Source organism: Squalius cephalus (assembly GCF_949319135.1).
Source record: "Squalius cephalus genome assembly, chromosome: 2".
Taxonomy (NCBI): domain Eukaryota; kingdom Metazoa; phylum Chordata; class Actinopteri; order Cypriniformes; family Leuciscidae; genus Squalius; species Squalius cephalus.
In genome coordinates, this window is record NC_137123.1 from 15,049,447 (window position 1) to 15,070,156 (window position 20,710).

Sequence of the window (20,710 nt, forward strand, 5' to 3'; positions counted from 1 at the left end):
TTGTTTAAAGCTAGTTAATAAAAATCAACAACCGGTCAAGACTGATTGGCTTACACTATTTTCCCACTTGTCTGTGCTCTTTTATTCTTTCATGTTAACTGAAGTGAATAATGCACTATTTTAACTTTAATCAACAAGTAGAATTTATCATGACATTCTCACCTTATAAAAAAAAAAATCGCTGATCTAGTGAATGTCTGAATGTCAAGACTGCAAGAATTTAATTTCCCCTTCTACCATACACAATATTGTGTAAAGATTCAGGGAATTCAGAGAAATCTCAGTACATGTAGGGTAAGTCAGGAAACCTCTGTTGAATCTGTGTGACCTTTGACCTCAGACAGCAATGAATGAGAAACCATCATGCTACCATATTAAATACAGCAACATGTGATCAGGAGATCTTTGGAAAACCATTGTCACTTATCACAGTCTGCTGCTGCATCAAGGAATGCCACTTGCATCTCTGTTTCTGAAGGAGAAAGCCATACATCAGTTCAACACAGAGATGCCGGCGAGTTCTCTGGGGCCGAGCTCATCTCAGATGATCAGAAAAAGTGGAAATCTGTGCAGTCAGATGAGTCCACGTTTCAGCAACGTACATCAAGTTCTCAGTCCCAAAGACTTTAATCAATGACATGTACAAAAGCAAACATCTTTCATGGCATGGGGGTGCATCAGTGTAAACGGCAGGGTTGGCTTGGATGTGTCTGAAGGTATCACTAACATGGAGGCATATATTGGGATTGTAGAGACATGTAATGGCATCAAGATGATATATTGCATGGAAAGCAAGTCAATCCCACATAGCAACATTGTGACGTCCCAGATCCGGCCCACATGCAGTGTGGAATGACGGCCCTTGGGTGGCTCACTCCTGTTTGCCAGATCTGGGCCACAAACAGGCCATAGAAATAAACCAGAACGGGACCTTATCTGAGCCACAAATTTGTAAATTAAATATGGAGTCATCTCAGCCTAAGCCTGTGGGATGCCAGACCTTATTCTGCACATGCTACAACAGAGTAGTTTCTAGACACTTTACACCATAGAGTTGATGTGCTTGACTGCCTGCCTGCAGTCCAGACCAGTCTCTTATTGAAAATACACTATATTGCCAAAAGTTTTGGGACATCTGCCTTTACATGCACATGAACTTTAATGACATCCCATTCTTAATCCGTAGGGTTTAATATGGAGTTGGCCCACCCCTTTAATATGGATTTGGCTTTCCACAAGGTTTAGGAGTGTGTTTATGGGAATTTTTGACCATTCTTCTAGAAGCGCATTTCTGAGGTCAGGCACTGATGTTGGACGAGAAGGCCTGGCATCCCAAAGGTGTTCTATCTGGTTGAGGTCAAGACTCTGTGCAGACCAGTCAAGTTCCTTCACACCAAAGTCATGTTGGAACAGGAAGGGTTCATCCCCAAACTGTTCCCACAAAGTTTGGTGCATGAAATTGTCCAAATGTCTTAGTATACTGTAGCATTAAGATTTCCTTCCACTGGAACTAAGTGGCCAAGCCCAACCCCAGAAAAACAACCTCACACCATAATCCCCCCTCCACCAAACTTTACACTTGGCACAATGCAGTCAGGCAAGTGACAAACAGGATTTTCAATTAGGAAAAAGAAATTACAAAAACAATTCAGATCATAATTTATTCATACCGCAATGCATGATGGGCTCCATTAATGAGTTATGAATTGTGGCACCCAGAATGCACTGCTTTATTATTGTCACCATTTTTTTTTTTTTGTTAAAGTTTTCTATCAGGACAATCCTTTAGATTACATTGAAAATGTTGACAATCGTATGCTTTACAAACACAGTCCTTCTGTAATCAATAAAGTAAATCTAACTCATAGGCTCTAAATGAGTTCTTTCATTCAGACCATACAATAATTATGTCAAAACATAAACAACACCACCTGAAAATATTTTCTTTTTGATCATCTGGCATCATAACTCAGTTACAACAGCCAGAAAAAATAAAACATAAATCTAAAGTTATAAATGAGCCCAACAAAAGCAAACTACGATCACCATAATGGTGACTTAAAATAGCAAATTTTCTCCCTCAGAAATTCTGCTTGTTATCATCAGGTGTCTTCAATAATGCTCAATCTTCACTCCGTTAATCATTTAATCTCATTACTTTAACACTGCTTCAGTGTTAATTTAACACTCTTGAGTCTGGAGTCAAATAAACTCCCTGGAGAGTTCATTTTATTTAGTATCATGGATGGATGCACTTTTTTGGGTTTCAAATTTTCTCCAGCCATTCACTTCCATTAAAAAGCTTGGAAGAGCCAGGACATTTTGTAATATAACTCTGATTGTATTTGTCTGAAAGAAGAATAGCATATACACCTTGGATGACTTGAGGGTGAGTAAATCATGGGTTAATTTTCCTTTTTGGGTGAACTATCCCTTTTAAGACATACATCATTCTTATCAAAATACCTGAGATAGCTTGATGAACAAAGATATATTATCGCTATCTGTTTGTCTTCATGTTTCATCATTCAAAACATCTCTATTTGCATGCTATTATATCCATATATAAGGCATTTCCTGAAACGTCATAAGTTTACAGTTTTTTACAATCACTTTGCTACTATTTTCAGAACCTTGATGTCATTTTTCAAAACTCTAGACACAAAACTCAAAACGGTTATCACTTGTTACACAGGCTGTCTAATGTTCAAAACATTGCATTGTGCATTCCCATCTTTAAAGAAATCTTGCACTTGCACAATCATTGGTTCAAAAAACAAATTTACTGTGAAATACCATTAAAACATAACTATAGATCACCCACACACAAGCAACCGATAGTTTCATTGTGTCATTGTTCGTACAATCATTAAATATTGTAGAACAAAATAGGTGATACAGGTTTCATTATAGTACTACATGTACAGTAAATACATCTCTGTAAAAGTACTGCAGTAGTAGAGAGAACACTACAGACACACACACACACACACACACTCATACACACGCAGTAGTAGAGAGAACACTACAGACACAGTGGAATCACTGAACAAAGTTTGTAATATATTGATGCAAAACACTACAGTATAATCACAACATAGGTTTATTTGAATCAAAGCAAAAATAATTAGCTATGAAATAGAAAAGAAAAGACAGCAAAACATCAAATGCAGTGTTCCTCAGCTTGCTTGCTTGTACTGTAAGAAACAAAGGCGTGATTCTATACAGTGCAGTGCTGTCAGTACTGTACATAGTCTGAAAAGGTGGTACAGTATTTGGGACCATAGACACAGTGTCTGATGAAGCATTATGATAAAATATTAGGCTACATCCATGGCTATTGTAGTCTAATTGGTTCATGCTCCACGCTAATTGGTGACAATGAATCTTGTTATCTTTAAACTTTTATGATTTACAGTAAACATGGAAGATTGTTTGTCTGTTTCCATACAACTATGCATTAAGAGTAATGCTACAGTTACTTATCATTTTGAGCAGTTGTATCAATTGATGGTTAGATCAGTGTAAGGAAATGAATAGACACTCATTTGAAATGTAATGTGTGAATTGTCTTTTGAAATAGCAGTACTTTGATGTTAAGTTGTGTCATATTGAACAGGTGAGTTTTGTTGAATGAACAAATGATCTAAGTTTTATGTGTATTGTATCCAAGCAATTGAGAAAAGGGTTAGAGTTTTGAAAAATGTGCATTTTGATCATTGGTTGTGAGTTTTGTGTCTAGAGTTGTGAAAAATGACATCAAGGTTCTGAAAATAGTAACAAAGTGATTGTAAAAAACTGTAATATGAATCTCACTTGTGGACTTTGTGCGTGGGGGATGAATCCGTACTGGGCTTCAAGTATGAATGAAACAGATATGACATGAGATTGTTTAGCACCCCATATCGCTATCATCACCCCATTTTGGGTAAAAATAGAAAAATAATACTAAAGTACTTTGTAACGTAGTTGCATGAGTAGTTTTTAAGCAAACTACTTATTTACTCTTACTTGAGTCATATTATTTAGAAGTTTTGTGTGTGTGTGTGTGTGTGTGTGTGTGTGTGTGTGTGTGTGTGTGTGTGTGTGTGTGTGTGTGTGTGTGTGTGTGTGTGTGTGTGAGTGAGTGTGTGAGTGTGTGAGTGTGTGTGAGTGTGTGAGTGTGAGTGTGAGTGTGAGTGTGTGAGTGTGAGTGTGTGTGAGTGATTTAACAACTATTAAGAATTCATCTGGATTTCATTGAAATGCAAAAAAATGTTATGCAGTACAAGAAAAGTGCTGCAATAATCCATAAGATAAACTTAACTCAAAAAGTATGCTCTCAATGAGTTGTGTTTCAAGTCAAATAATGACTATGCTACAACACAACCAACACCATCAGATATTTTCTATATAAATAGATATTCATGTTTATACCAGTATTGTGCCTGTTATGTGCTATTCGCTTTCACACTGTTGCTAAAAATATTCTATATTGCACACTCTTCATATCACAGTCCTGCAAAGATGACAGATGCGCGATAACTTCATTATTTATTTTTCCATCTGAATCATATCAGTGATCTACTGTGGGGTTTTACGCATGCGAAGTAAAGGTGAATTTAGCATTTTCAGGCGTTTTTCAAAAGTTTCTCATCCACACTGAAACGTCCGAAAACGCCTGAAAGTGCTAGTGTGGAAGGAGAGCGTTTATAAACGAAAACGCCGTTTTGAAATGTATCCGGATTATTACAGCAGCCAAACAAAATCTAAAGTTAAAAATGTAAGGGTGAAGAGCCCAACTAAAGCAAACATTGATAACCATAATGGTGACTTAAACAATTATTTTCTCCTTCAGTGATTCTGCTTGTTATCATCAGGTGTCTTCAATAATGCTCAATCATCACTCAATTAATCACTTAATTATCTCATTAACTTTAACTCTGCTTCAGTGTTACTTATAACACTCTGAGTGTGGACTCATATAAACACTGAGCAGTGTTAATTTAACACTGGGGACTTTGCTGTGTGCTCTTGGGAACAGAATAGAGGAAGTAGTCTTTATGTTTATTATCAGTATGAAAATGCTCAAGGGTTTAGACCACACACACACACACATTTAAATTAGAGTTTCTCAAAATGATAAAAAGCTCACGTCATCATCAGTCATTCACGGAACTTAAATGCCATGCTGGCTATAGAGCTGCATAAAAATGGTAACACTGGCTGATGGCATTGCAAGAACACACACCCTTGTGTCCAAAGTTGTGATGTCAAATGCAACAGACAGGGAAGTAAAGAAGTCCATTCTTCACCTTTATGAGCCTCCAAAACATCTACTATAATAAGACATTTTTGCAAAACATTTAGCCAAAATGCAGATATTTTTGAAAGGCTGTCAATAGAGAAATAATGATGTGCAGTTAGATGATGTAGTTATGAAAGCCACCAGCAAAGATAAAAAGAGACCAAGCTAACATTATTTTTACGCTTACAAGCAAGCACTCATCTGTGGTCCTCAGACGTGCTGACATCAATGCACGTCTTGCTATTTTACACTGATCTTGGATCAGATTGCCCAGGTCAAATCTCATTCACAAACAATAATGTCAGGAAGCGCAAACAGAGCTCAGAACTGTGTGAACATATTTGTCTACACAAGCAAGTGTTTAAAAAATGAGGAAGTAGATGCTTGTAACTGGGGTGCTCTGCCAGTAAAAAAAAAAAAAAAAAAGTGTAAATTTAAACAAGCATTTTTTGAGTTCCTCATCAATGATAAAAACTTGGTACACCAGGAAGAGCCTCAATGCTGCAGTGACTTGAACAAGGTCTTGCTGAAATATAACAGGGTTAAACTTTAAAAATGAAGTCCTTCTATGTTCTTGGGATCTGGATCTGTCTGTCAGGTGAGTTTTCTCTGTATCCACATTGTTGTTTTGTCACATTGTATTTCATTTCTATACTAAAAACAGTTGCTGGACTGATACCCTTGTTATGCTTCATGAGTGTTCATGTAGACACAATCAATCAAAATGTACATTTCTCAAAAGACATCATGAGATGAAGTAACTGATACTGAATTTAAATCCATGGACCTGAACTTACATGAACTAATGATGAGCAGTTGTATTTTTATTAGCTAACTGTCAGTTTTGGGTGTGATGGAAGTAGAACTAGACCGAAGTGCCGGGATCCAAACACCACGTCCATGAAACAAGGCACACAGACAAGTGACAAAGACAATACAAAACAGGAGTGTCAGAGCTCTGTCACAAAACCAAGAAATAAACTAGACAGAAGTGACAGAACCCTGACACTAACATTAACAAATATTAATAAATACTGCCATGGTCAAAGGTATTAGCAGGAACATAAATTTTGTGTTTGGCAAGGTGTGCTGCTTCAATATTGATATACAATGATAAGCATTCCATACGTTTCAAAGGCCTTTATTAGCAAAAGCATTCTGATTAATTGAGGGTGGGTCGCGGGTAGATGAGATAAATCATTAATGATGGAAATATTAACTTGTTTAAAGCTTAATTTTTGGTCAGGCACTAGTTTTCAGACTCTGATTAAGCTAAGTAATTGAGGGGTCCACTTGTTTAAGTAGTAACGGATCTGAAAGATATTTTAAAAAGGAGATTTAATCTGTGTCCCAATTCAGAGGCTGCATCCTTCGAAGGCCGCGAAGGTCAGACTGAACGGTGTTAGATGGGACGGTCTAGCCTACGAGGATTGTTCTTGTTGCCTAGCAACTGTGACAGCTGCCATTGATAAGTGACAGTAACGTTTGTACTGGACTTTTTTTGAAAGTTATATTAAATTGTTTGAAAACAAAAGAGGGTTCAAAAACGGCAAAATATGTCCACCATGGTCCATTTCTGTATATAATAAAGAGTATAAGCTATATATATATAATCGCATATAAAGAATGTCTCAATATTTGATCGGCTCATTAGATATTTGAGTATATTTCGTATCATTAGATATTTGAGTAAGTTGAAACCGTATATTTACGTTTAAAAAAGAGTAATTTGAAGGATGCAGCCTCCGGTTTGGGGAGCAGCTTTGAAAACAAAACAAAAGGGAGGAAAGAAAAATACTGTGAGGGAGTGTTTTAGTGAAGTTGTTAACAAGGATGAACAAAGTGATGAGTATGTGACATGTAACGGCTGTGAAGCGCAGTGTGACAATAAACAGAGGGTGTTTTCACACTTGAGTCCTCTTTAAAAGAACTGAACTCAAGACTCCTTTAAGTGGACCAAGAGGTGAACCAAGTGAAAAACAACCCAGTTCTCTTTACGTTTACACTGTCCCTGAGAGAGGACTCACCCACTGCGCAATGTGACGTCGTAGTGACGTCATTTTCATGTAATTTTTGGACGTCCAAATTTGGTCCATTGAAGGGGTTGTTTTGTAACGCCAGGCGACGTCTTTTTTCGACGTCATCCGCACGTCTAATGTTGACGTCCGTCCACAAAAGTTTGTTTGTGGGAACAAGGAAGGAGACTGGGTCGGCTTGCTGTGGATTGTGTGTTTTATTAGATAGGCCTACGTCTTTTTCAAAAAATAATCGCGCTCAGTGCACTCAAACAAAACAGTGGCTTCTCCTACACACACACACACACACACACACACACACACACACACACACACACACACACACACACACACACACACACACACACACACACACACACACACACACACACACACACACACACACACACACACACACACTTGCTTTACCTGGGAATCGAACTCATGATCTTATGTTACAAGCGCCAACACTCTACTGTTTGAGCTACAGCATCAGACTTTTGTACGCGTCTTCAGTTATCACTCTAAACATGTTGAACAATGATTATTAAATCAAATAACAAAATTGTTGATAAATGTGTTCACACCAAACACGAAGAGAGTGAGATAATTTCTGATTCGCGTTTAGGCTAAAAATAGGTTCGGCTCTTATCGCGGTTTGGAAAGAAACTGCATCTTGCAGTACATTTTAAATATAGCGATTTGGAAACGTGGATGGAGCAGTGAATAGGTTCAGTACACAGCAAAATGACATGACAAACTCGCGTTTTGGAAAAGAGCTCTTCATTTGTAAATTAAAAAAATATTAATAATCATGTAAATTTCCTGCACTGTCATAGACGTCCAAATGACGTCCAAAAAAATTACCCAGTTCAGGTCCAATGTTGACCGTAAATATGACGTCCAAGTTGGGTCATGGTTGGACGTCCAAATAGTGGACCTAGTTTGGACGTCGAAAAAAATTACCCAGTTCAAAGGTCCAATGTTGACCGTAAATATGACGTCCAAGTTGGGTCATGGTTGGACGTCCAAATAGTGGACCTAGTTTGGACGTCGAAAAAAATTACCCAGTTCAAAGGTCCAATGTTGAACGTAAATATGACGTCCAAGTTGGGTCATGGTTGGACGTCCAAATAGTGGACCTAGTTTGGACGTCGAAAAAAATTACCCAGTTCAAAGGTCCAATGTTGAACGTAAATATGACGTCCAAGTTGGGTCATGGTTGGACGTCCAAATAGTGGACCTAGTTTGGACGTCGAATTGATGTCCAGAATTGGTCATGGACCGACGGACCCAATATAGACTTGATCTGCACGTCTATCCGACGTCCAATGTTTAGTGGGCAGATCCGTTTTTGGTCCACGTAAGTAGGAATGTGGTCTCAGACTTCCTTGTGTTGCTTTCTGGATCTTCACAAGTTCAGTGTTTTGATGGCTGACCCTACCCTTACGGAACAAAAATATATTTCCCATATATGAATGATCAATATACTAAATGGTTTAACCGTATTTTTGAAAATATACAGAATAATATATTGTGTTAATATATTACAATATATTGAATAATACATAAGGAATTGCCGCTTTTCATATATCGAAAAATATGTGACAATATATTTACTATTATTACATTGCTTGGTTGAATTCTAATGTACAGGGTGGGCCATTTATATGGATACACCGTAATAACATGGGAATGGTTGGTGATATTAAAGTCCTGACGTCCGAAGCTTCGTTTCCACACACAGTCACGTGACTGCTTCGTATTCAGATTCAAAAATAGCGCGAACCCCTTGAGCAGGTTTCGATAGTCATGCCCTTCGGTAGTAGTAAATAAAAAAAGAAATAGACTTACAGTAGCTCTCACACTGTTGAACAAGTCCTGTTCCTTATTAAAAAAACTTTAATTTATTAAATTACCCACAAAATAAAATGTCAGCTCCCCAGTTCACAAGCACTTTCTCTACCCAGTTCACAAACACTTCACCATTCCACACAATTTTCATTTATTTTGATTATATATGCCTATATGAGCCTTGCCTATGAACTCGTAGGATTAGGACTGAGGCTAAAGTTTATGTGAATAAGGCTGCAGCTGTAGATCAAAGCAGATTCATAAGGATCGTTTCTGTACAAGTGAATTAGTCCCATTTATTATTATTAAATTTTTCATAAATTAATTAATACAGTTGTTTGTTAATACATTGTATAAGAACTGCATCAACACTAACAAATGAATTATGAGGATTGATTGTATTGCGTTGTGGTTTATAGAGCACTAAGTTATTTATTAAATAAATCAATTAAAAACGGTCTTCTGGGCCAGAAAGGCAGCTTTTCCACCTAATGACCACAAGATGTCGTTAGTGTACAACCTGTTTAAAAGCTTCGAGTAATGAACCATTTTATGACACAGTCGAGGGAGAAAGTCGAGCAACATATGTACACAATAAAGGATACAACTTTGTGAATATTACATGTAATGCTATTTTTGTCTTAATTTATACATTTTTTATATTCATTAATCAATGCAATGCATATATTTCAGTATATTGAAAAATATAAGCACTAGTTTCCCATATATGGCAATGTATTATGTAATATATCACATTATATTTTGCAGTGTATTCCCATATATTTTTGTTTCGTAAGGGTATGGTCTTTAAAAGTTGACCCTATTCACTTACATTCTATGTGCCTCACTAACAAAAGTTTGCCGCTACTCCTGTCACTTCTCCCATGAATGTGGCATCAAATCGTGCGGATTATTGAGGAATGGTGTGCTATGACTTTTATAAGCGATCGGGTGTAGGCTACGATGTTTACCCAACTGGCGACAGATTGGTCGATAAAGTCCCATAGACTTAACATTGAGACGAATTTTGTCAGGTCATAGCTCCAATGGAACATGTGGGTTACCACATTTAAAGAGGCTGGCAGGCTATTGTTGAGATTCATGTGCTGATTGTTGATATCTGTGTCTGTCATCGTAGATTAGCTTTTCGTGCTCATGTTTGTTCAAATCTTTTAACTGATTGTGATAATACTGCTGGATCTCATGCTGCAGTAACACTGGGTTTGTGATGTGAATATATTAATGGAACAACACAATTTTTGGATTTAAAAGTTATCAGTGAATCAGTCTATTTCATGATGATTAAAAGACTATTAACAGGCAATCATCATCACCTGATCTCATTTCACTTTAGCTTTCTTTGCTGCTACAAATGTGTTTGACAAACACACTGTCACAGCGGCAAAAAAAGATAAAAGATATAATAAGAGTTAAGAGCCCAACTAATGGAAACACTATTCACTGTTATGGTGACTTCAAATGAAACACATTAGAGTTAAACCTCTGTTAATTCTCAATAAAACTTTTGTAGACGTCTGACAGAAATAAAGTCAGTCTGGTTAGTAATAAGTGAAGCTGGTAATGCTGTTTGTGGAGTTGTTTAATCCTCCTCTGCTGAAATCTTCACAGATTTAATGTCTTCTTTTCTCTTCAGTTGATTTCATCTGAGGCTGTGTCTGAAGTCAGTTGTAGTTCTTGTGTTTCTGCTCGTCTCTTTTTTCTGTTCTCTTCTTTCCTTCAGTGATTCTGCTTGTTAACAGGCTTATTAAGGCTGAGATGACTCCATATTTAATAAACACAGATTTTGTGGCTCAGATAAGGTCCAGTTCTGGTTTATTTCTTTGCTCTTGGCTGACATGTGGCATTGCTATGGCCTGCCTGTGGCTAGGGCTGGGCGATTTAAATCGCGATATTGTTATGCGCATCTCGTCAGTAAAGCCGGTTCCTTGATTTAGTAGTAAATCACCATCACCTGCTTTCAGATGGAGCGGCATTTAGGGCTGAGGAGATAATTAAGTGATTAATTTAGTGATGATTGAGCATTATTGAAGACACCTGATGTTAACAAGCAGAATCACTGAAGAAGAAAATCACAAATTGTAAGTTACCATTAAGGTGATGGGTGTTTGCTTTAGTTGGGCTCTAGACCATTATATGTTTACTTTAATATTTACTGTTGTTTGTCTGCTGTTATTGATTTATAACAGTTAGCCTAAATGAACAAAGTAAAATGTTATCTTATAGTGTTGGTTATGTTTTGACATAATCATGCTGTGATCTGAAAAAGGAAACTTATTGAGATAGTTTGGTTTAACTTGTTAGCTGCAGTTTAGTGATTCTTCAGCCTATGATTATCAGTACTTTACTTATAATTCTAAATATTTAATAAACATTGTTCTGATCAAAAGACATTCAGATAAATTCATTTAAAACACAGACATCAATAATCAGCCTGTGAATCTCAACAATGGTGACAATAATAAAGCATGTTGCAGTGGCTGCCACCAATCACAACTCATTAATGGCTCCCATCATGCATTGCAGTATGAATAAATTATGATCTGAATTGTCTATGTAATTTACTTTTCCTAATTGAATATTCTGCTCCTCACCATTGTTGAGATGCATAGACTGAATCTTGACATCTGTGTGTGCCTAAAAGAATGATTTTTTTTTTTTAAGCAACTTTTAAGAAATCCTTTATATTATATCAAAAAGTCTGGGCATTTATGTAGATTCACTAACCAACAACATAAATCGAAGTCAGAAAGAAGGATTTTAATGAGTTCAGTGATCAAGTTCAAATGATGATTGTCATAATATAACCTACACCATCAGATCACTTTTTTTTTGTTTTGTTTATCTGTCAGTTATAACTCAGATAGAGCAGCCAAATAAAATCTAAAGTAAACATATAATGGTCTAGACCCCAACTAAAGCAAACACCCATCACCTTAATGGTAACTTACAATTTGTGATTTTCTCCTTCAGTGAGTCTGCTTGTTAACATCAGGAGTCTTCAATAATGTTCAGTCATCACTAAATTAATCACTTAATTATCTCATTAACTTAAACACTCTTGAGTGTGGACTCATACACTCCCAGGTTGTTGCTGTGTACAAAGAGCCGTAGTTAACTGACAAGCTGAGCCATATCGCATTAAGTATCGCTGGCGATACGTCCGCGATATTAATGCGATATGGCTCAGCTTGTCAGTTAACTACGGCTCTTTGTAGTAAATGCCGCTTCATCTGAAAGCAGGTGATGGTGATTTACTACTAATCAAGGAACCGGCTTTACTGACGAGATGCGCATAACAATCTCACGATATATATCGCACAGCCCTACCTGTGGCCCAGATCTGGCAAACAGGAGCGGGCCGCCCAAGGGCCATCATTCCACGCTGCATGTGGGCCAGATCATCTTTCCACATGTGCCAGATGTGGGCCGGATCTGGGTCATCAAAATGTTGCTATGTGGGATCCTCCCTCCTTTCATCCAACCAGAATGAGAGAGTGATTTCACCTGCACAGCAAAATCCCCAGTGTTAAATTAACACTCCTCAGTGTTTATATGTGTCCACACTACAGGGTGTTAAAAATTAACACTGAAGCAGTGTTGAAGTTAATGAGATAATTAAGTGATTAATTAAGTGATGATTGGCCATTAGTGGTGACACCTGATGATAACAAGCAGACTCACTGAAGGAAAGAGAAACAAGAACAGAAAAAAGAGAAACACAAGAACTACTGACTTCGAGCCATTATTGCACTTATTATTTTACCAGTTTGACTTTATTTCTGTCATACATCTACACACGGTCTTATTTAGATTTAACAGAAGTTTAGATGGTAATGTTTTATGGAATGTTTCGTTTCATGTCACCATTATGGTGACCAGTGGTTGCTTTAGTTGGGCTCTTGACCCTTTACTTTTTAACATTAGTATTTCTCTGGCTGTTCCAACTCTGTGTTTATAAAGCATATGTGTTGTGGCAAGAGAAACTATGATTTGTGCTGTGTATCCTAAAAACATCGCAAGCCTAATTTGATCGTATAGACCATTTGTTGCAGTTGGTCTGCAATCAAGTTAGGCTTAAGATGCTTTTGGAAATGCAGCCCTGGTTATGTTTCAATGATGAAATTACTAGTGACCTGATTCAGTGATGTCACCCAGCATTATTAACTGATTATCTAATTGTTTTATTAATTTTTCATTACAGTAGTTACTTCCAGCAATGTTTTAAAGATCTGAAGGATTTAAAATCACACACAGACATCAATGATCTACATATGAATCTCAACAATGGTGACAATCAAACAAATGCTTAGTGATGCAACGCATGATGGGAGCCACCAATCAGAACGCATCAATGGCTGACATCATGCATTGCAGCATGAATAAATTATGCAGCTGAATTGTCCTGTAATTTTCATTGTTTTTTCTGTTGGCTTTTATTTTGCTATTGTTTTGTTCTGACTTTAGTATCTTGTTTTGTGATGTTCATAGTTGATCTGTTTGTCACTAGTTTGTTTATTGTCACCATTGTTGAGACTCATATGCTGATTCTTGATGTCTGTGTGTTTAAACATAATAACTTCTTGGCTCAAAGTATTTTCAAAATTTTTGATATTGCTGTTGGATCTCAAACTGTAGAATCTCAGAGCTACAATCACCAATACTAAAACAAGACATCAAGAATATAGTCAAAAATTTAGACTCTGAATGACATCAGTGAATCAGGACACTACATGATAATGTTTTTATCATCAAAACATATTGTGAGCAGGTCATGTTTTCTCTTGCAGTAACAAATGTGCTTTATAAACACAGAGTTGTAGCAACCAGAGAAAAACATATATTAAAAAATGAAAAGTGTCAAGAGCCCAAGCAAACACGGACCACCATAATGGTAACTTGAAAAGAAAAATTCCATAAAATATTACCGTCTAAACTTCTGTTGAATCTCAAGAACTTTTGTCGATGTATGACAGAAATAAAGTCAAACTGGTTAATAATAAGTGCAACAATGTGTAATGACTCGAAGTCAGTAGTTCTTGTGTTTCTCTTTTTTCTGTTCTTGTTTTTTCTCTTTCCGTCAATGATTCTGCTTATTAACATCAGGTGTCACCACTAATGGCCAATCATCACTTAATTAATCACTTAATTATCTCATTAACTTCAACACTGCTTCAGTGTTAACTTAATTATCTCATTAACTTCAACACTGCTTCAGTGTTAATTTTTAACACCCTGTAGTGTGGACATATATAAACACTGAGGAGTGGGATTTTGCTGTGTGACTAGTACTCATTCACACTTTCCCATGTGTTGATGATAAGATTAGTAAAATGATTTTACCGGGTAATTTTGTGCATTTGGCTGCATTTGGATGGCTGATAAAGTCATTTTTTTGTCCAATGAAGCTTTTTTGCACTTATTTAAAATGCATCTGTTCACACTGCACAATAATCTAGAAACAATGTGTATCAACACCACAACAACTGAAGCAGAACACAAAAAGATAGGAATTTATACATTTATAAATGTAAAACTTGTGGCCATGGCTATACTGTAACAAATGTATTGCATTAACAAGCATTAACTAATGGAACCATATTGTAAAGAGTTACCATATCGTTAATATGTGTTCATATAATTCCAGTGAACATATAATATTGCTTACTTCAATTAAATAATTTGAGTTATTCACTTATAAGCAAACAATTCTAAAATAATTTTAAAAACTGTATTTTAATAATACTGTTTGAAATCTGTTGCCATAATTTGAGCAGATAAACTGTCCCAGAACAATGCAAGTGAATAGTCGTGTATAATGAGGGTATGGTGAAAACGTTGTGCTAATGAGACAAGTGCAAGTCAGAAGTAACATTACTAAGCAATTTAGGGGCCATATATCCCCTTAGTCCAAGAAGAGAAGTCCAGGAAGTCACTCTGTAACATGGTGCAATCCGTCACATCAAATGTGATATGGTCAATTTTGTTCATATTTCATTGATTCCACTGCATATGTTTTTTAATGAACTCAAAAATCCAATTGCTTGTGTGTAAAAAATGAATACACATTATTTTGTGTAATGATATACGCTAGTGCAAAGCTAGAAAGTCAACAAGTAGACAAAATAAACTACTTGTACCCAAAACTATCAAATGTGACAGTTTTCTCAAAGATCAGTTTAATTATTTTCTATCTCTATATTGTGTCCCAATAACAGCACACATACGCCACCGTGTTATATGCACTGATCTTCATCAAAATAATTCAATATTAAAATATCAGGCATAAAACTGAGAATGACATCTCCCTTGTGTATGAGACATGTTCTGTGTTTTTTTTTTTTTTTTGCATTCAGCAGGAATTTCAGCAACAGATGGAGCTGAGTTACATGAATACAGTGGGAAACACATCATCATTTCTTGTTCTCATAAATTGGCTTCAACCAACATTAAGTATTTCTGCAGAGATCCATGTGAAGACAGAGATATTTTAGTTCAATCTGACCGGTCACCTGAAGGGAGATACAAACTAGAGGATTCTGGGACAGGAACGTTCACCGTGACCATCACTGATCTAAAGGAGTCCGACTCTGGGATTTACTGGTGTGGAGTGGATAGAGCTGTTCTAGACACATATCAGAAAGTCAATCTGAAAGTATCCAAAGGTTAGAAGGATGTATTGAATTGTGTGTAGATTTACTGAAGTGTAAAATAACTATTAATAACTATAATAAATATTACACACTTTCACACACACACACAAAAAAAAAAAAAAACTGACACATATCTCCTAAACCAGAGACAAGTTTGGATTCTCAATCCACCATAACAATAAGTTCATTCAATCACCCGACATCTCAATCACCTGATGACATCATAACCAACACATCTTCAACGACAGGTAACGCTGAGCTAATCACGATGAGTATTTATCTATGTGTCTGAACAGATTAGGGGATGATGTTGTTCCTCTTTTACATTTAAAGAATTTCAAAGTCCTGTTGTTTCATCTACACCAGCAGTTTATGAACGCACACAATCTGGTGAGTCTTTCTCTTATTTACTAATATACAATGTGCCTGACAAGACAATCATGTCTGCCCCTTTTGTCCAGCATACACACAGCACTTAATTTAACACACAAAACCATTTACACAGGTTTTGTTTCGACGATCACGTGGCTTACAGCAGAAGAGTTCATTCCTGCTCCTGATTGGCCACTGTCCTGCAGAGTTTAGCTGCAACTTGCCTCAACACACCTGCCTGGAAGTGTCTAATATTGGTAGCAATGCCGTGTTCGAGTCAGGACGATGTGGGGATATCCGGGTTGTAATGTCCAATCACACGTCATGTTCACATGTTGACCACATGATGTCAAGAGCATTTTATGTTTGTGTGAACAGCTTGTAACAAAACTTAAAAAAACGAGACCTTCCCGGACTTACTAGGTGGTCTATGAAAGCCTGCAGACTGATTTACATGTGAAGGACTACACGATTATAGAAAAATTTGATCTTTAGAGAGAGTGAGAATTTCTATAGCATATTCTTCTTTTCTGTGACATTATGCGATCTGAGGAGGTTTGACCGATCTCTCCAGTCTCACTATACTGTTATCCTTTCAGCCAGAGCAACAGAGGGCGCTCTAGAAAACAGGAGCAATACGAGTTAATCAGAGAATGTCATTTATGAAATATGCGGATGCATTAGTCCGGTCCGGTAACATGAAACCAAATAAATACTTGATCATAATCATACATGATTTGTCTAAGTTCTTCAAGCAGTCTCTGGTATTTTCCATGAACATATGTGTATCTATTATCGCAATGGTTAGCATAAGTAGCCTTTAGCGTCACATAAATTTATTTCTGCCTCATTCGGTCATCAGAATCCCCATAGGATCACAATCAGAAGTTATTTCAAACACTCGTTGAAAGGGAGTTTTGAGTTGGCCCGTTTTGGACCAAGGTATTCGGCGGGCCAAAAACCCGATGGAAGCCCCGATGAGGCCCGATCAATCCCCGGAAGTGACAGTGGAAATGCAACTGGCACGCACTAGCACGCTCGCTTTTGGCCCGACAGTGGAAACGCGGCTAGTGACATAAACAATGTTAATCTGTAATGATTCAATGACTACAATGACACATAAAAGGAATGAGGTTGGAGTTGATTTGCCCTGAGTTCTCAGGTCAAATGTCACTTTAAGTGGTATTTCAGGCGTTATTTCGAAGTAGGAGATGGGAAAAAATCTGAAATTCAAGTTGTCTGGAACATAGCATAAGACCCTGATTAGCTGTTTCAGGTGTGTTTAATTAGGGTTGGAGGTAAACCCTGCAGGACAGTGGCCCTCCAAGGACCAGGATTGTGGTCACCGTGATTTTGCCGAGAAAGACATGTTCAAGGATCAACATATTTTGTTGATCCTGGAATAACATTCCTGTCCCAAAATTTAGTCTTTACCCTATCCCTACCCCTACCCCTAAACCTAACCCTACCCATAACTTTTCCCTAAAATCCGAGGGAAATGATAGGTGAATAACACTGATGGTGAAGCACCTCACCCTGGTTCTAAGCCTAAACTTGACATAAACTGTAAACTTGTCCCTCAAATCTGATTGGTTGATTGGAAAGTTGTTCCAGGATCAACAAAGATGTTGATCCAGGAACATGTGGTACTTGGTGAAATCACGTTCACCCAGGATTGGACACGTCTGGCTCAGCGTACACAGGCTGTCTCTGTGTGTTTTAGGTTCTCTGCTGTTCACAGTCGTCACTCTGGCTGTGATGGGATTTATATCTGGGGTGGTTCTCTGTATATGGAAAATGCACATGAGAAAGTCACACATTTCTAATGGCAAGTACAAATACACTGCATTTTTTTAAACACAATATAGCCTATAATCTATCTACTAAAGTGTTTCCCTGTTTCCAACTTAAGTTGATGCTGAAGTCCAAGGCACCACATGTCCCACAGAGGTAAGACAGAAACCAATTTTGTTATTTTATTTTATGTGTATTACAATAGTGTTTTATTTATTTTATTTTTTTTGCTTATCTGATTCATTGAAAAGCATACTGCACTAAGAAATTATCACATTTTGAAATTAATCTGTGTTTCATCCAAACACGAATGTGGGATATTACTTGTTATCTCCAAACTCCTTTACACCGTAAAGGCATTCCACTGCAAAAAGCTCAGAAGACGAAATACAGCTCAAGAAAACTAAATGGCAGCGCAACCATCAGCTTTTTAGTTGACTGTCAACAAAGTATTTCAGCTACCAAATAGTTACAATTCTATGTAATGCTAGCAAACCCATCCTTGCAAACAAGTTTATCATCATGCAATGTGGAAGTGTTGATTCATTTTTTGCATTTCATTTGAATAAAAGTGAATGTTTACCAACAGTGTTTAAAATTAACTCCTTGCATGAGTTCTGTCATGTTCAATTGATTCACACATCTGGGTAAAAAGAGTTGGATTTTCACTACTTTCCAAGTTGTAAAACCAACTTCAATTATCGTTCAATAATATTGCACGATACAAGAAATTCCAAATTGAATGCAACACAGAATGATCTCAGTGTAATAAGGGAATATACAGATACTGTCCTCTAGTGGACATTTGTGTATCATATTTATTTTTCTGATATTTACTGTGGTGTACTGACTCAACAGTACATATTTAAATATAGTTTAAAAAAATATTGCTCATAATGTCATTTGACTGTACAGTGTTTCAGTTAATGTATTAAATTAATGTACAATGAAATGCCCCAATATTCTCATAACTGTAATACAAAAAATGTAGTAAGTTTGTTTCTTTATTCACAGCATAATAAATCATCACTGAATACACAGACTGCTGTTGATTATGAGGAGGTCGCAAACATCACCATTTATTCTACTGTCAATCAAAGTCCTGCAGCCAATCAAATCCAAGACCCTCCCCTGTACTCATCCATCACCATATCACCGGAGACCAGCTGCAAACAAACTCCAAACCCCAGTTCTGCTAGGGCAGACTCAGTTTCATATGCAGCCATTAGCATACTAGCTAAAGATAGTGGACCACGTACAATTATAGGGTCTGAAGACAAAATGACCTATGATACTGTGCATTTTCCAAAAGCTACACTTTAACATGCTCATTTCAGTATCATAAACTGTTAAATGTGTGTTTGCTGCAAAAAGTTGAGGTTTCGTGTCTGAACGTGTTTTTTTCATTGTGTAATAAAATATACCTTTGGGTTGTCGGACTTTGGAATGTCTCTGTGTCTTATTCCAACAGTAAGTCTTAGTATGTACTCATGCATGCTCTTCAGGCATTCCCAATATCCAAAAAACTCTTTAAATGACAAAAGCAAGCACCAAGACATACTGTACCTGTGTGTAAAAATGGTTAACATATACACATGAAGTGAGAAAACAAGAGGAAGACATATCTCTATTTAAAGCATCTCTGACATTTTAGGAGGTAGTATTTGAGTCATGATGAATATAGAGTCAGCCACACTTCAAAGTACTAAATAGCCTGGATACTCGAGAGTACTGAGGAAAATGAAGAGCTTTCATGTGCTGTGGATGTGGATGTTTTTGTCAGGTCAGTTATTGTTTCATATTTTGACTTTCGTTCTGCAGTACGGTCAAATATAATTTGCACAATAAGTACTATTACATGCACAGTTTAAACTCATTGCAAATCACTTTTGTCTTTCGGAGCAAGTGCACTAGTCCAACGTGCACATATTTAGTACTATACATGCTAAACAGATCACATCATCTAGGTCTTTTAAACTGAACTGCCATCACAAATTTTAAGATAAATGATTGCTTTGGTTTGACTGAAATCAAACTTTTATAGTGCATGTAAACAATTATATATCAACATTTATGCTCCAACTTAAAATACTGATCTGGAATCTTCTTTTTAACAAATTCTGAACATTCTCACTAGAAACCGCAAACTACGAAACCATTCTCTGTATTCAAGGGTAATGAACTTAGAAACAGAGGAAGTAGCTGTTATTCTGTCAGAGTCTGCAAGTAACAGGAGAGTTTCTCTAAAGAGAAAAAAAACTAAAATAGCATATATTTGACAAGAACATGAGTGCTTTGCTTCGTTTGTCTCTCCACATTGCATAATGCAATAAATCACAACAAATCTGAACATATTTGCGATTTCATATATAGCAATGTGAAACAGACCTGTCTAAGCCTGTATGTGAAAGCGAACCCTATAGCTACCTTATGCTGACAGTTTTTTTTTTACACCTTACACCGTTTATTATATTATCTTTTTTTTTTTTTTTTTTTCATTTTATATTTTACATTAAATAATAATAAAATAAAAAAAAAATCAACAGCCCAGACATACATATGGAAGCTTGTTTCCGCCACAGAATAAAACATTTTAAGAGATAATTGCGACTTTTTAGCTCACAATTGCGAGTTTACATCTCGCAATTCTGACTTTATTTCTCAGAATTTCGAGTAATAAAGTCAGAATTGCATGAAATAAAGTCGCAATTGCGTGT

At 36.7% G+C, this 20,710-nt stretch overlaps 1 protein-coding gene across 1 annotated transcript; it reads left to right on the forward strand.

The window, feature by feature from the left end:
- Window positions 1-5,764: 5,764 nt before the first annotated feature.
- On the forward strand, window positions 5,765-19,437 carry LOC307151939 (uncharacterized protein). Its single transcript, XM_079860193.1, has 7 exons — window positions 5,765-5,885; window positions 15,534-15,839; window positions 15,974-16,075; window positions 16,161-16,217; window positions 17,923-18,027; window positions 18,112-18,149; window positions 19,008-19,437. Exons 1-7 carry the CDS (start codon window positions 5,843-5,845, stop codon window positions 19,314-19,316), a joined length of 960 nt encoding a protein of 319 aa, XP_079716319.1. The 5' UTR covers window positions 5,765-5,842; the 3' UTR covers window positions 19,317-19,437.
- The last annotated feature ends 1,273 nt before the right edge of the window (window positions 19,438-20,710 follow it).